At 43.6% G+C, this 14542-nt stretch overlaps 2 protein-coding genes across 2 annotated transcripts in view; both read left to right on the top strand.

Annotated features, from left to right (window-relative positions):
- LOC143768004 (uncharacterized) overlaps positions 1 to 12597 on the top strand; it is a 66119-nt gene extending 53522 nt beyond the window's left edge. The window contains exon 7 of the mRNA XM_077256624.1: positions 11018 to 12597. Within this exon, the coding sequence (XP_077112739.1) occupies positions 11018 to 12477 (1460 nt within the window). The 3' untranslated portion in view covers positions 12478 to 12597. The remainder of the gene's footprint in view (positions 1 to 11017) is intronic.
- LOC143768028 (uncharacterized) overlaps positions 1 to 14542 on the top strand; it is a 263897-nt gene that overhangs the window by 108386 nt on the left and 140969 nt on the right. The window lies entirely within an intron of this gene.

The raw sequence follows: 14542 nt of genomic DNA, 5'->3' as shown, positions 1-14542 counted from the left end.
TGGCCGAAATACCAGGATGAGCACTTAGTTTAGACTCATGAAATTCCCGCTGGAGCTGAGAGCGCAACTGCTCGTGAACAAATAATTTGCCTTCGTGTTTAGACCTTGGAGCTAAAGAGTGAACTTCCACAATCTCCCGCTCCAATTCTGATGAAACCTCAGCTACCACCACCCCAGGTTGAAGAATGGAGAATGGCGGCTCGGGGGCGGACATTGGCTCAAAACTACGTGATAAAGCATCTGCTTTAACATTTTTCGAAACCAGGGCGAAAGGTGATAGAAAATAGAAATGTAGAAAAAAACAGCGACCAACGAGCCTGCCTGGGGGTTAACCTTTTAGCGGACTCAATATAAGCAAAATTTTTATGGTACGTGATCACAATGATAGGTTGAGATAGGTTGAGCCGCCCCTCCAAAATAATGCCTCCATTCTTCGAATGGCAATTTAACAGCTAGGAGCTCCCTATTGCCCATATCGTAGTTCCTCTCGACCGAAGAGAACTTCCTGGAGAAGAAGGCTCAGGGCATGAGGTTAGTCAAAGTAGCGGGCCCCTGGGACAACACTGCTCCCACCCCCACCTCTGAAGCATCAACATCAACAACAAACGGTTTGTACAGGTCAGGTTGTATCAAAATTGTGGCAGATATGAAACATTTCTTCAGAGTTAGAAAAAGACCGTTTAACCAATGAAGTCTAATTTTTAACATCCGCCCCCTTACATGTGAGGTCTGTAAGGGGCTTAACTATTTGCGAAAACCCTTTGATGAATCTGCGGTAATAGTTAGCGAATCCCAAGAAGCGCTGGAGTCCTCTGAGGCCCCGGATTGGAACCACTCAACTATATCTTGCACCTTCTTGGGATCCCTCCAAAACCCCTCTGCTGATACAATAAGTTCAAGAAAAGATAACTCCTGTACAAAGAACGAACATTTTTTCAAGTTTGACAAACAGTTGATTCTCCCTGAGTTTCTGGAGCACCGTTTTTAAATGAAGCAAATGAGAATGACTATCAGCAGAATACATCAGAATGTCATCTCAGTAAATTACCACAAAGTGGCTTATGAGGGCCGCAGAAACCACATTAATAAAATCTTGTAATACAGCTGGGGCATTAGTGAGACCGAATGGCATCACCAAATTTTCAAATAGACCCTCTGACTTGAGAGAGGCAGTTTTCTATTCATCCCCTTCCCGTACCCTAATCAGATTGTAAGGCCCTCGAAGGTTGAGTTTGGAGAACTATTTAGCCCTGGAGAGCTGATTACACAAATATGGAATAAGAGGAAAGGGGTAAGTGTTCCTCACCTTAATTTTGTGAAGTTCCCTAAAGTCGAGGCAGGGGCGTAAACCGCCATCTTTTTTCTTACCAAAAAAGAAACCAGCAGCCACAGGAGAAATAGAAGGCCGTATATGCCCCTTACGAAGGCTTTTGGCAATATACTCCTTCATTGCAAATCTATCCGGACCTGTCAAATTAAATAAACGAGCTTTAGGCAGTTTAGCCCTGGCAATTAAATCAATAACGCAATCAAAGGGTCTATGCAGTGGTAAAGCCTCGGCCTCGCTTTCGGAAAATACATCCTTGATTTCTTGATTTAGGTACTCCGGAATACCCTCCAGACTAACAGATGACACAAACAGAATTTGCAGATTCCACACACAAAATTGATTTATAACAGGAATTAACACATTCTGAACCCCACATGACTATCTTGCCCGACTCCCAGTTAATGACAGGGTTATGGCGTTGCAGCCACAGCATTCCCAGCACCAGCCCTGAAGGCAGATTGTCCAAAGCAAAACATTTTAACTCCTCCATGTGAGAAGCACCAATTTTGTAACGAAAGCGTCTCAGAAACCTAAAGAATCCCAGCTTGGGTGAAGGGAGACGAGTCAATGGCCACGATTTTGAGTGGGGTCTTGACCCTGATTATCCCTATCTTGAATTGGGAAACAACACAGGAGCTGATCAGATTGATGGATGAACCACTGTCCACCAAAGCTGTGGAAGAAAAATGACAATTGTCCACCAACAGTTCAACTTTTAGCAGCATTTTAGAGCATGAGGAGAAATGTACCTAAAGGTCTGGTCAGCTTCCTCGACCACCACCCAGACCTAGTCGTTTCCCGTCACCTTGGAGGATGACTGACAGGACGGACAATCCCTCTTCCAGTGTCCAGGTTCTCTGCAGTAAAAACATAGTTGCATCTCACAGCTGATCACCTTTCTTTTTCCTTAAGTGTAATGGTACCAATTTCCATAGGCTCTGGAGCGGCACCAGTTCCTTTACCACTGGAGAATAGAGAGGTGTCATGCTGCATTACCCCTCTTGCCCGGTAATCTGTGATCTATGCGTACAGCTTGGGTCATAGCATCCTCCAAAGAGTCGGGCGGATGGTGAAGTGCCAGAGCATCCTTAAGGCATTTGGACAAGCCTCTCTGGAACAAGCCCCTCAAGGCAGCATCATCCCAGGAGACCTCCGCAGCCCAACGTCGGAATTCCGAGCACAACCACTTGGCCGAGTGCTTCCCCTGACACACACTCATTACCATGTCCTCCGCCAGGCACACTCTGTCAGGTTCATCATAAATATGCCCCAAAGGTTCAAAGAAAGCATCCACCATCAATCTCTCAGAGGCCGAGGGAAGAAGGGAAAAAGCCCAAGCTTGGGGAGGCCCCTCTAAGTAAAGATAAAAATGACCCCCACTCTGAAAGTGAAAATGGGTTGGTTATAATGTCAGGAGAAACCGCCGGATGGGCACGTACCAGCGGTTTCAGCAGTCCTGATAGTGAGAGCCCAGAGCATCAGACAAACTGTGACAGCTGAACTCGCAACATCCAGGAGTTGGTCGAGATGACAGCTGTACAGTGGGGTTGCAGAGCGCAGAGTGGTGAGTGTACTGACAGGACCTGTGGCACGTGACCGCAGGTCAGAGGGGAAGGAGGCGGGCTTCACGCGCTGCTCCTGAAGATGAGCGTGGGACGCTACTGGGACGTCGGGGGGAGAGAGGGCTGCCAGACACCAGGGGAATAACAGAACACAGGAGGAAGACAAAATCCAAGACAATCCAAGGTCTGTGAAACAGAAAGGCAAATGCAGTACACAAGGGGCAGGCTAATCAAGAAAAGGACGTAGCAGGAGTCAGAACACTGGAGAAGCAGATACACAGTACAGAATCAAATGACAAAACCACAATGGGGGACAGGACCGTGTCAAAACCATACAAGAAAGCTAGAACACAGGCACAAGGCACAGGGTCGTCACTCTGTTGTGAATTCCGTTCTTGGGCCCCCTCTGGTGGCTTTGAGTGGAACTGCTGATCTTTGAGGTTTTCCTTCTCAGCTGCACTCACTTATTGTTTTGCTGGCTTTCCTATTTAACTTTGCTCATGTCGTTAGTTCATGCCAGCTGTCAATGTCTTAGGACTGGTTCAGATCTCTCTTGGATTTCTCAGATGGCCTGTCCATTCCAGCAGAAGCTAAGTTCTTGCTAAGTTGTTTTTGTGTCCATTTGCGTTGGAGTGTATTTCTCAGCGCCTTCTATTTTTCTTGTCCAGCTTGCTATCATGATATTTCCTTGTTAGCTGGAAGCTCTGGGGGTGCAGAGTTGCCCCTCCACACCGTGAGTCGGTGTGGAGGTCTTTTTGTATACTCTGCATGGAATTTTTTAGTATTTTGTACTGACCGCACAGTTCCCTTTCTTATTCTGTCTATCTAGTTTAGATTTGGGCCTCCTTTGCTAAAATCTGTTTCATTTCTACGTTTGTCACTTCCCTCTTAACTCACCGTCAATATTTGTGGGGGGCTGCCTTTCCTTTGGGGAATTTCTCTGAGGCAAGGTAGTTTTCTATTTCCATCTTCAGGGGTAGTTAGCTCTTGGGCCGTGACGTGGCGTCTAGGGAGAGTTAGGAACGCTCCACGGCTATTTCTAGTGTTGGTGTTAGGATTAGGGATTGCGGTCAGTAGAGTTACCACCTCCCCAGAGCTGGTCTATGATTTTGTTTTAACCACCAGGTCATTTCTGTGTGCACCTAACCATCAGGTCATTTCTGTGTGCACCTAACCACCAGGTCATTTCTGTGTGCACCTAACCTCCAGGTCATTTCAGTGTGTACCTAACCACTAGTTCTTTTCAGTGTGCACCTTACCACCAGGTCATAACATCACTCTAAGCCGAGGGCAGAAGTATAACCGACAAAGCATGTCCCAGAAAGAGGCTATAAAAAGCCTCCGAGACACCAAAAGGAGGCTCACCTCCGGAGCCCGCATCAAAGCGGGGGGTTCTGACCTTGGACTTCGGAGGTCAGAAAGGGGATAAAATAAAATTTAAAAAACAAACAAACTTGGACTGGTACAATTCCCCAAATATGTTTGCTCAAAAAATTTACTTTTTTTATGATACATACTGTATAACCTGCTTTGAGTGAAATTTTGTTTGAAATAAAAAAGAAAAATTGGCCTGCTACAGGTCTACAAATTTGGTTGTTCCAAAACTGACTATTGTTATATATATACTGTAGAACTTGGTTTGTGTGAAATTCCCATAGTTAGAAATAAATTAAAGAAATGGCCTACTACAGGTGTACACATTTGGTCCTTCGCTACTCGGTCCACAGCCGCCACTATTTGTCCCGCTGTGGCGTCCCCGTCTTATACCAGCACGTGTCCACTATGATCACCCGTGCCCTTTCCAACATGGTTACTGTGATTGTCCACTTAACGTCCAACATGTGGACAATCACTTGTGCTCAGGGATGCTACAGTGCCTTACGAAAGTATTCGGCTCCCTGGAACTTTTCAACCTTTTCCCACATATCATGCTTCAAACATAAAGATACCAAATGTACATTTTTGGTGAAGAATCAACAACAAGTGGAACACAGTTGTGAGGTTAAACGAAATTTATTAGTTATTTTAAATTTTTGTGGAAATTCAAAAACTGAAAAGTGGGGCGTGCAATATTATTTGGCCCCTTTAACTTAATACTTTGTTGCAGCTGTAATGGCTGCAAAATGTGGCACAAGTCGCTTGGGGTATGTCTCTATCAGTTTTGCACATCGAGAGACTGAAATTCTTGCCCTTTCTTCCTTGGCAAACAGCTCGAGCTCAGTGAGGTTTGATGGAGATCGTTTGTAAACAGCAGTTTTTAGCTCTTTCCACAGATTCTCAATTGGATTGAGGTCTGGACTTTGACTTCGCCATTCTATCACCTGGATACGGTTATTTGTGAACCATTCAATTGTAGATTTTGCTTTATGTTTGGGATCATTGTCTTGTTGGAAGACAAATCTCGGTCCCAGTCTCTGGTCTTTTGCAGACTCCAACAGGTTTTCTTCAAGAATAGTCCTGTATTTGGCTCCATCCATCTTCCCATCAATTTTAACCATCTTCCCTGTCCCTGCTGAAGAAAAGCAGGCCCAAACCATGATGCTGCCACCACCATGTTTGACAGTGGGGATGGTGTGATCAGGGTGATGAGCTGTGTTGCCTTTACGCCAAACGTATCGTTTGGCATTGTTGCCAAAAAGTTCAATTTTGGCTTCATCTGACCAGAGCACCTTCTTCCACATGTTTGGTGTGTCTCCCAGGTGGCTTGTTGCAAACTTTAAACAACACTTTTTATGGATATCTTTGAGAAATGGCTTTCTTCTTGCCACTCTTCTATGAAGGCCAGATTTGTGCAGTGTACGATTGTTGTCCTATGGACAGACTGTCTCACCTCAGCTGTAGATCTCTGCAGTTCATCCAGAGTGATCATGGACCTCGTGGATGCATCTCAGATCAGTCTTCTCCTTGTTTGAGATGAATGTTTAGAGGGATGGCCGGGTCTTGGTAGATTTGTAATGGTATGATACGCCTTCGATTTCAATATGATCGCTTGCCCAGTGCTCCTTGGGATGTTTAAAGTTTTGGAAATCATTTTGTATCCAAATTCGGCTTTACACTTCTCCACAACAGTATCACGGACCTGCCTGTTGTGTTCTTTGGTCTTACTGATGCTCTCTGTGCTTCAAACAGAACCCTGAGACTATCACAGAGCAGGTGCATTTATAGGGAGACTTGATTACACACAGGTGGATTATATTTATCATCATTAGGCATTTAGGACAACATTGGATCATTCAGAGATCCACATTGAACTTCTGGAGTAAATTTGCTGCACTGAAAGTAAAGGGGCCAAATAATATTGCACGCCCCACTTTTCAGTTTTTGAATTTCCACAAAAATGTAAAATAACCAATAAATATCGTTCAACTTCACAATTGTGTTCCACTTGTTGATTCTTCGCCAAAAATTTACATTCGGTATCTTTGTTTGAAGCATGATATGTGGGAAAAGGTTGAAAAGTTCCAGGGAACCGAATACTTTCGTAAGGCACTGTACATTTCCCTGACAGCACACTGAGTGATTATTGTGGAGGCTGGGCCCGAGCCCCACCCTACCATAGCATATGTGCTACCGACACGGAGGATTGCTGGCCCTACTTCTATCAGGGTTTCCTCCACTTCCTACTCCAGTTCCCGCAGCCCCTACTTCTCATCTATCATCTTTGATTTGCTATCTCAGAGCATGTTGTCCACATCAGCTGGAAGCTCTGCAGCACTGCCTTGGCAAAGCGGGAAAACGACTCAGCTGAAGCTAATTTGTCAAGGAGACAACCGCACACCGCTGCAGAGTTACTGAAAGGAATAACCGACCAGATAGATCTATGGCTCTCTCCGCAGACCCTACAACCAGCTATGGTGGTGTGTGATAATGGGTGTAACCTGGTGGAGATTCTGAAGGTTGGCAAGCTCACACACGTACCATGCTTGCGTAAGGTGACTGATTGTGGTACTTGTGGGGGAGCTGCTGCTTCTGCACACTCTGGCACCCTACAGACAAAACGTGTCCCGGTCCCAGAGTGCTGCTGTGAGTGGGGTGCACCACACTTACTTGTGGCCCATAGGCTTCCATTGTCTCTATGCTCCCATATTCCAGAACCTTCAAAGCAAACAATCCGGGGGACATTGAATTTGTTAAAGCAGTCAAACTTTTATTGGCAGCTTTCGGTCATTACAATAAGGCATATAGGATAGGGCCCAATGGAATAAGGACTTCCCCACAGGTACTGGACTTAACTTTAGCCCTAGTTCTCGGTAGGTGCAGAGCATCTCTCTTGCTAACTCCGCTAACCCTAGGAATCCTTCTCCATCATAAGCAATGTACCCAAATTCCATCACCTCCTTCCTCTGAGAGATTGAGTCCTTCTTTCACTGTAGCTCCGCAGGTTTAGAGCACCTAAAGGCCCCGATGTCCATCTTGAGGTTCCCAAGCCTACAGATGGATTCGCATGGAAGTTTTTTTTTGACAATGCACTGCTTTGAGTAACGTGCTCACTTTCCCTAGTAGCCTATTGCCTGTGACTGCTGCAGTCACCTCACCACACTTTCTCTAACTGACACTTACTGAAATTGGCCCTAGCCATCAGTTGCTGAAAACCTACGCAGTTACCAGAGCATCTGGTCAAAGTACGCCGCAAGGGCACCCATTTCCACAAGTCGGCTACAGCTGCCATCGCTCTGGCAGTGTTGCAGCATCACATGCAAGTGCCAGCTCACCAACTGGGGTGTGACGTGGCCATGTATTGGAATGCCACGCTGCACATGCTGGCAATGCTTTGTAAGCGGCAGAGACCAGTTGTGAAAAACCAGCTCCATCATGCTTGTCGGTATTCTGGTCAGACCGCACATAACTGAAGAGTCAGCATGGATGTATGACATGTTTGCGGTTCCCCAAGACTTTGAGAACTCCCCAAAGATCATGAGCAGTGATGATGCCATCACCAGCACAACGATCCCACTTCTGTGCCTCCTTCAACAGTTGCTGCTGACAAACATGAAGCTTTACATGCAGACCAGGTGGAGATGGAGGAAGACATGAGACATGGAGATACTACCCTTCCTAGCGTCATTTAATCTGCTTAGTGCTGATTGGCTAACAATGAGGAGGTAGAGGAATAGGAGCGCAACAGAGTCTAGTACACACACGTGTTTCCTGCGTGGAAGGGCTGAAGGGGGGAATGAGTAGGAAGAGATTGGAGGAGATGGGGAGTAGTTATCATGGTGGAGACAGGGAGTATTGACTGTAGGGAACTTGGAACATATGTCAGACTTTATGTACTGCTGCATTTCCCATGACCCTCGTGTTATATTCATTTTGGCCAGAAAAGTGTACTGGTTGTACACCCTGCTAGACCCACGCTTCAAGGAGAACTTTGCATCTCTCCTTCCTGAGATGGAGAGGTGTACTAAAATGGTGCTATACCAGAAGGCAGAAGGAAAAGCTGTTGACAAAAATTCCCATCAGACAACACTAGCAGCAGTGGGCAGCTTGCCCATCCAAGGAGGCAAGGCGAGAGAGACACACATCATGTACAGCAGATGCAGGGGTACACTGTCAAAGCGTCCAGGCCCTGATGACTGGGTATTTTTGACAAGGATGGAAAAGGTTTTTTGATAGGGTCAAGCAATAACGGGCTTACAAAACCAGCATACTCCATAATTCCTCTGTGACCTTCAGATATTGGGTCTCAAAGCTGGACACCTGGCATGATCTGTCCCTCTATGCCTTGGAGGTGTTGTGCTTTCCTGCGCTAGCATCTTGTCTGAGCGAGTTCTTAGTGCAGCTGGGGGATCTTAATAGACTGGAACTTTCACCTGTTAACAGAAACTGCTGACATTCTTACTCTGATAGAAATGAACAAAGCCAGGATTAGACCTGGCTTTTTCACACCACCAGATGACAGCAGTACTACAATTACACTTTGTTCACAATATTTGAATAAGGTAGTACAGTTGGTGCCTTGAAGTGAGTATGAATGACCCTGCTTTTAATTTTTGGCACTTGACGTATAGCTTTATGAGTTTACAAATACCACTGCATGACAATTTGAACAGAATGTGCAGGAGAACCTCCCTTATGTCTAAAATAGAGTATCTAATTTTTGGCTCTTCTTGCTTTCTTCATAAATTACACTGAAATTTCCAGTTTTTTAATTAAAAAAAAATCAATTTCGGTTTATGTTAATTGATAATTTTTTAATAAATACTCTTTATATGCAAGTCATTATACAGTAAAAGTAAAGTACTTTTTTCCATGTAAACTCTTAATTTCTCTATTTATCTATTCTCGAATTACTTGTTTGAGTCCCTGCGGCTGCATGTTTCGCAACTGTTAGACAGCCACAAAATGTGCAAGAATTACCAAGCCACATACTCTAATTATTCCAGAGAAGTTTCGCCATTAGTTACTCATGTTTTACTGATGAGGACTGTTGAGTTTGATCATTTCAGTAGATGTTATTGTCTATACTCAGTTTTTGACTCCAGTAGTTAGTTCCCAAAATACTTTGATTTAACCACAGCCAGTTTTTTCTTCCTAGTCAGGTCTCATATTTCAAGTTTGACATGTCACTTTATGTGGTGATATCTTTGGAATTGATCAAAAAGTGTAATAGGGAACAAATGGTCCTTACAAATGTATTTTACAATTTCTCTTGAATCCAACAATACCTATATACCGTTGTACACTACTGTCTGGGCACATGGTGGAGTTAAGACGAGAAGGAGCCCTATTTAGCTATTTGAATGTAAATCTTGCTGGAATAGTTTGGAGACACACAATATATTGGGGCACTGTTCATGGTCACCTGGCAGCTCAAATGTGGCTACTTCGAACAAGCTTGGCGCGATCAACTCCTTTTTCCATATCCCAGGGATTGCCTTGCTCATCATCCTTTAACCCCTTATCGACCAGAGGTATTTTTGGTTTTGCATTTTCATTTTTTGCTCTTCCCAGAGCCATAACTTTCTTATTTTTTGGTCAAAATGGCTATGTGAGGGCTTGTTTTTTGCAGGACAAGTTGTGCTTTTGAACAACACCATTGGTTTTACCATGTCTCGTACTCAAACAGGAAAAAAATTCCAAGTGCGGTGGAATTGCCAAAAAAAATGCAATCCCACACTTGTTGTTTTTGCTTTTTTATTAGGTTCACTACATGCTAAAACTGACTTGCCATTATGATTCTCCAGGTGATTACTTGTTCATAGACACCAAACATGTCTAGGTGGTGAATAAAAATTCCAAACTTTGTTTAAAAAGAAAAAATTAAAAAAATTGCCCCATATTACGATACTAGTAGTGTTTCCAATTTTCAAGATCTCGGGTTGGGTGAGGGTTTATTTTTCACGTTCCGAGCTGACTTTTTTAATTATATCATTTTGGTGCAGATACGATCTTTTGATCTCCCGTTATTGTAGTTTAATGCAATGTCACAGAGACCCAAAAAAAAAAAAAAATTCTGGCGTTTTGACTTTTTTATGTCGGATGTCGGAAAGAGGTTAAAAGATATGCACGGATTTGGACTTACACAGAGACCCCTAGGCTTGGGCCACGTTACCTGCTGTTCTGTTGTGAGAGATGGGAAGAAGAATAGTTAGGTTGCCGGGTCAGAACCAGGAAGGTGGAGAAAATACCAAATCAGAAGATGCAAGAGTAGTCAGTAAAGGGGCCAGGGTCACAACAGGTAACGAATTCAGAAGTCGGGAGCTGAGTACAGAGAACTGAACCAGAAGAGAATAAGCTTGTGTCTGGCACCTTCCGGCAGAGCTGATATTGCTGGATTGGTTTTTAGAAGCCATGTTGCTTTTCAAAAGACTTTGAGCAACTAATAATGTGGAAATCTGTTTTTCCACTGACAGATGATGGACCTGAGTGGGGACTTTTTTTCAAATGAGTATAGTTTTAATTCATATTATTTTTGCCTACAATACAGTTTGGTGGCTTTTTATTCGAGCACCACAATCTACTCGTGCATCTTATGAGGTTTTCGATTAGCCTATGAACTGTCATTGTCTTGGTAAATCAATATTTTTGCATAACTTGCTATTTTTAATGTCCGTTTAAGTAGAAATGTTCAAAAATATAAGTTAGGGATACATTAAAAATTAATAACTGATTTTATTCTTGGCAGATGACTGTACCAGGAGAACAGAGGGACAGCTGATATCTTCAATTTTTAAATCAGATGATCTTGAGATTCCACAGGAAACAAAGAAAGGGACTGCCATTACTCCAAATACACAATCATCCCGTCACAGCGATGATCTTTCATCTGATCCGTTCAAACATGTCCTGTCTTCTGATTCATTACAGACTACTAAGGAAAATCAAAGTCACAAAATAAGCATTCAAAAACTAACTGCTCATAAAGCAAAAAAATCATTTTCAGGTTTAGAATATGGAAATCATTTTCCTTTCAAAAAATCTTTACTAGAACATCAAAACATTCATTCAGTAAAGAATAACTATTCTTGTTCCAAGTGTGGGAAATGTTTTAACAAGAAATCAAATCTGGTTAGTCACCAGAGAACTCACACAAGGGAGAAGCCTTTTCCCTGTTCAGAATGTGGGAAATGTTTTAAAACTACATCACATCTTAGTGCACATCAGAGAACTCACACAGGGAAGAAGCCTTTTTCCTGTTCAGAATGTGGGAAATGTTTTACAGAGAAATCAGGTCTTGTCAAACATCAGAAAACTCACACAGGGGAGAAGCCTTTTTCCTGTTCAGAATGTGGTAAATGTTTTCAAAATACATCAAATCTTAGCGAACATCAGAGAACTCACACAGGGGAGAAGCCTTTTTCTTGTTCAGAATGTGGGAAATGTTTTACAAAGAAATCAGGTCTTGTCAAACATCAGAGAACTCACACAGGGGAGAAGCTATTTTCATGTTCAGAATGTGGGAAATGTTTTACAGAGAAATCAAGTGTTGTCAGACATCAGAGAAGTCACACAGGGGAGAAGCTATTTTCATGTTCAGAATGTTGGAAATGTTTTCAAAATACATCAAATCTTAGTGAACATCAGAGAACTCACACAGGGGAGAAACCTTTTTTTTGTTCAGAATGTGGGAAATGTTTTACAAAGAAATCAGGTCTTGGCAAACATCAGAGAACTCACACAGGGGAAAAGCTATTTCCATGTTCAGAATGTTGGAAATGTTTTACAAATACATCACTTCTTAGTGCACATCAGAGAACTCACACAGGGGAGAAGCCTTTTTCATGTTCAGAATGTGGGAAATATTTTACAGAGAAATCAAGTCTTGTCAAACATCAGAGAACTCACACAGGGGAGAATCTATTTTCATGTTCAGAATGTGGGAAATGTTTTACAAATACATCACATTTTAGCGCACATCAGAGAACTCACACAGGGGAGAAGCCTTTTTCATGTTCAGAATGTGGGAAATGTTTTGCAGAGAAATCGAGTCTTGTCAAACATCAGAGAACTCACTCAGGGGAGAGGCCTTTTTCATGTTCACAATGTAAGAAATATTTTACAAGGAAATCAAGTCTTATCACACATCAGAGACGTCACACAGGGGAGAAGCCTTTTTCTGTTCAGAATGAGGAAAATATTTTGTGAAGAAATCATCTTTTCTTAGTGACCAGAGAAGTCTCTTGGGGGGAGAAGCCTTTTTTATATTCTTAATGTGGTAACTTTTTTAGCTTGAAAATCAACTCTTAATAAACATCAGAGCAGTCACATAGGGGAGAAGCTTTTAATCATGTTCATTATGTTGGAAATTATTTACCCGACAACAACCCTTTGTCATTACCCATGTTTAGCCTCGTTAAAATAAAAACACTCATCTCAGCTTCCGTGCCGGTGCCATTCCAGTGGAGTCAGGACTTGCATTCCCGAGGCTCACATGAGGTTGTTGCATCACATGAGCCCTGCTCCCAGTCAGTGCCAGCTTTACTGTCCCCCCCCTTGGATGTATGGAATATTGTTATGACCTGATGGTTAAGGAGCAACATGGGACGAGCTCTGAGGAGGTGGTATCTGTACTGACCGCAGTTCCTAATCCTAACACCAACACTAGTAATAGCCGTGGGATGTTCCTGTCACTCCCTAGACACCTCGTCACAGCCTGAGAACTAACTACCCCTAAAGATGGAAACAGAAAGCTATCTCGCCTCAGAGAAATTCCCCAAAAGGAAAGATAGCCCACCACAAATATTGACTGTGAGTGGAGAGGGAAATGACATACACAGAAATGAAAACAGATTTTAGCAAAGGAGGCCACTACTAATCTAGATAGACAGAATAGGAAAGGATACTGTGCGGTCAGTATTAAAAACTAAAAGTCCACGCAGAGTTTACAAAAATAATCTCCACACCGACTGACGGTGTGGAGGGCAAATCTGCTTCCCCAGAGCTTCCAGCTAGACAGAATATATCATACTGACAAGCTGGACAAGAAAAAACAACATGAGCTGAGAGATTAAGTCCAAAGCAAATGGACAACAAAAGAACTAGTAAGAACTTATCTTTTGCTGAAATGAACAGGCCATAAGAGAAATCCAAGGAGAGATCTGAATCCAACCTAGAAACATTGACAGCTGGCATGGACTGAAGGCCAGAGCCAGGTTAAATAGCAGAGCCAGGAGAGGCGATCAGTGAAAGCAGCTGCTAATGCTAAACCCAAGAAGCAGCAGTTCCACTTGAAACCACCAGAGGGAGCCCAAGGGCAGAATTCACAAAAGTGCTATTCACAACCACCGGAGGGAGCCCAAGAACGGAATTCACAACAGTACCCCCCCCTTGAGGAGGGGTCACCGAACCCTCACCAGAGCCCCCAGGCCGATCAGGACGACCCAAGTGAAAAGCACGAACCAAATCGGCAGCATGGACATTGGAGGCAACAACCCAAGAATTATCCTCCTGGCCATAACCCTTCCACTTGACCAGATACTGAAGCTTCCGCCTCGAAAAACAAGAATCCAAAATCTCCACCACATATTCCAACTCCCCCTCAACCAACACCGGAGCAGGAGGGTCAACAGAGGGAACCACGGGCACCACATATCTCCGCAACAAAGATCTATGGAAAACATTATGGATGGAAAAAGAAGCTGGAAGGGCCAAGCGAAAAGATACCGGATTGATAATTTCAGAAATCTTATAAGGACCAATAAAGCGAGGCTTGAATTTAGGGGAAGAAACCTTCATAGGAACATGACGAGAAGATAACCAAACTAAATCCCCAACACGAAGCCGGGGACCAATACACCAACGACGGTTAGCAAAACGTTGAGCCTTTTCCTGAGACAACGTCAAATTGTCCACCACATGAGTCCAAATCTGCTGCAACCTGTCCACCACAGAATCCACACCAGGACAGTCAGAAGGCTCAACCTGCCCTGAAGAAAAGCGAGGATGAAAACCAAAATTACAAAAAAAAAGGCGAAACCAAGGTAGCCGAACTAGCCCGATTATTAAGGGCAAACTCGGCCAACGGCAAAAAGGCCACCCAATCATCCTGATCAGCAGACACAAAGCATCTCAAATAGGTTTCCAAGGTCTGATTGGTTCGCTCAGTTTGGCCATTTGTCTGAGGATGAAATGCTGAAGAAAAAGACAAATGAACGCCCATTCCAGTGCAAAAGGACCGCCAAAACCTAGAAACAAACTGGGAACCTCTGTC

Source organism: Ranitomeya variabilis, chromosome 4, assembly GCF_051348905.1.
Source record: "Ranitomeya variabilis isolate aRanVar5 chromosome 4, aRanVar5.hap1, whole genome shotgun sequence".
In the NCBI taxonomy this organism is placed as follows: Eukaryota; Metazoa; Chordata; class Amphibia; order Anura; family Dendrobatidae; genus Ranitomeya; species Ranitomeya variabilis.
This window is presented reverse-complemented; position numbering and strand designations above follow the sequence as displayed.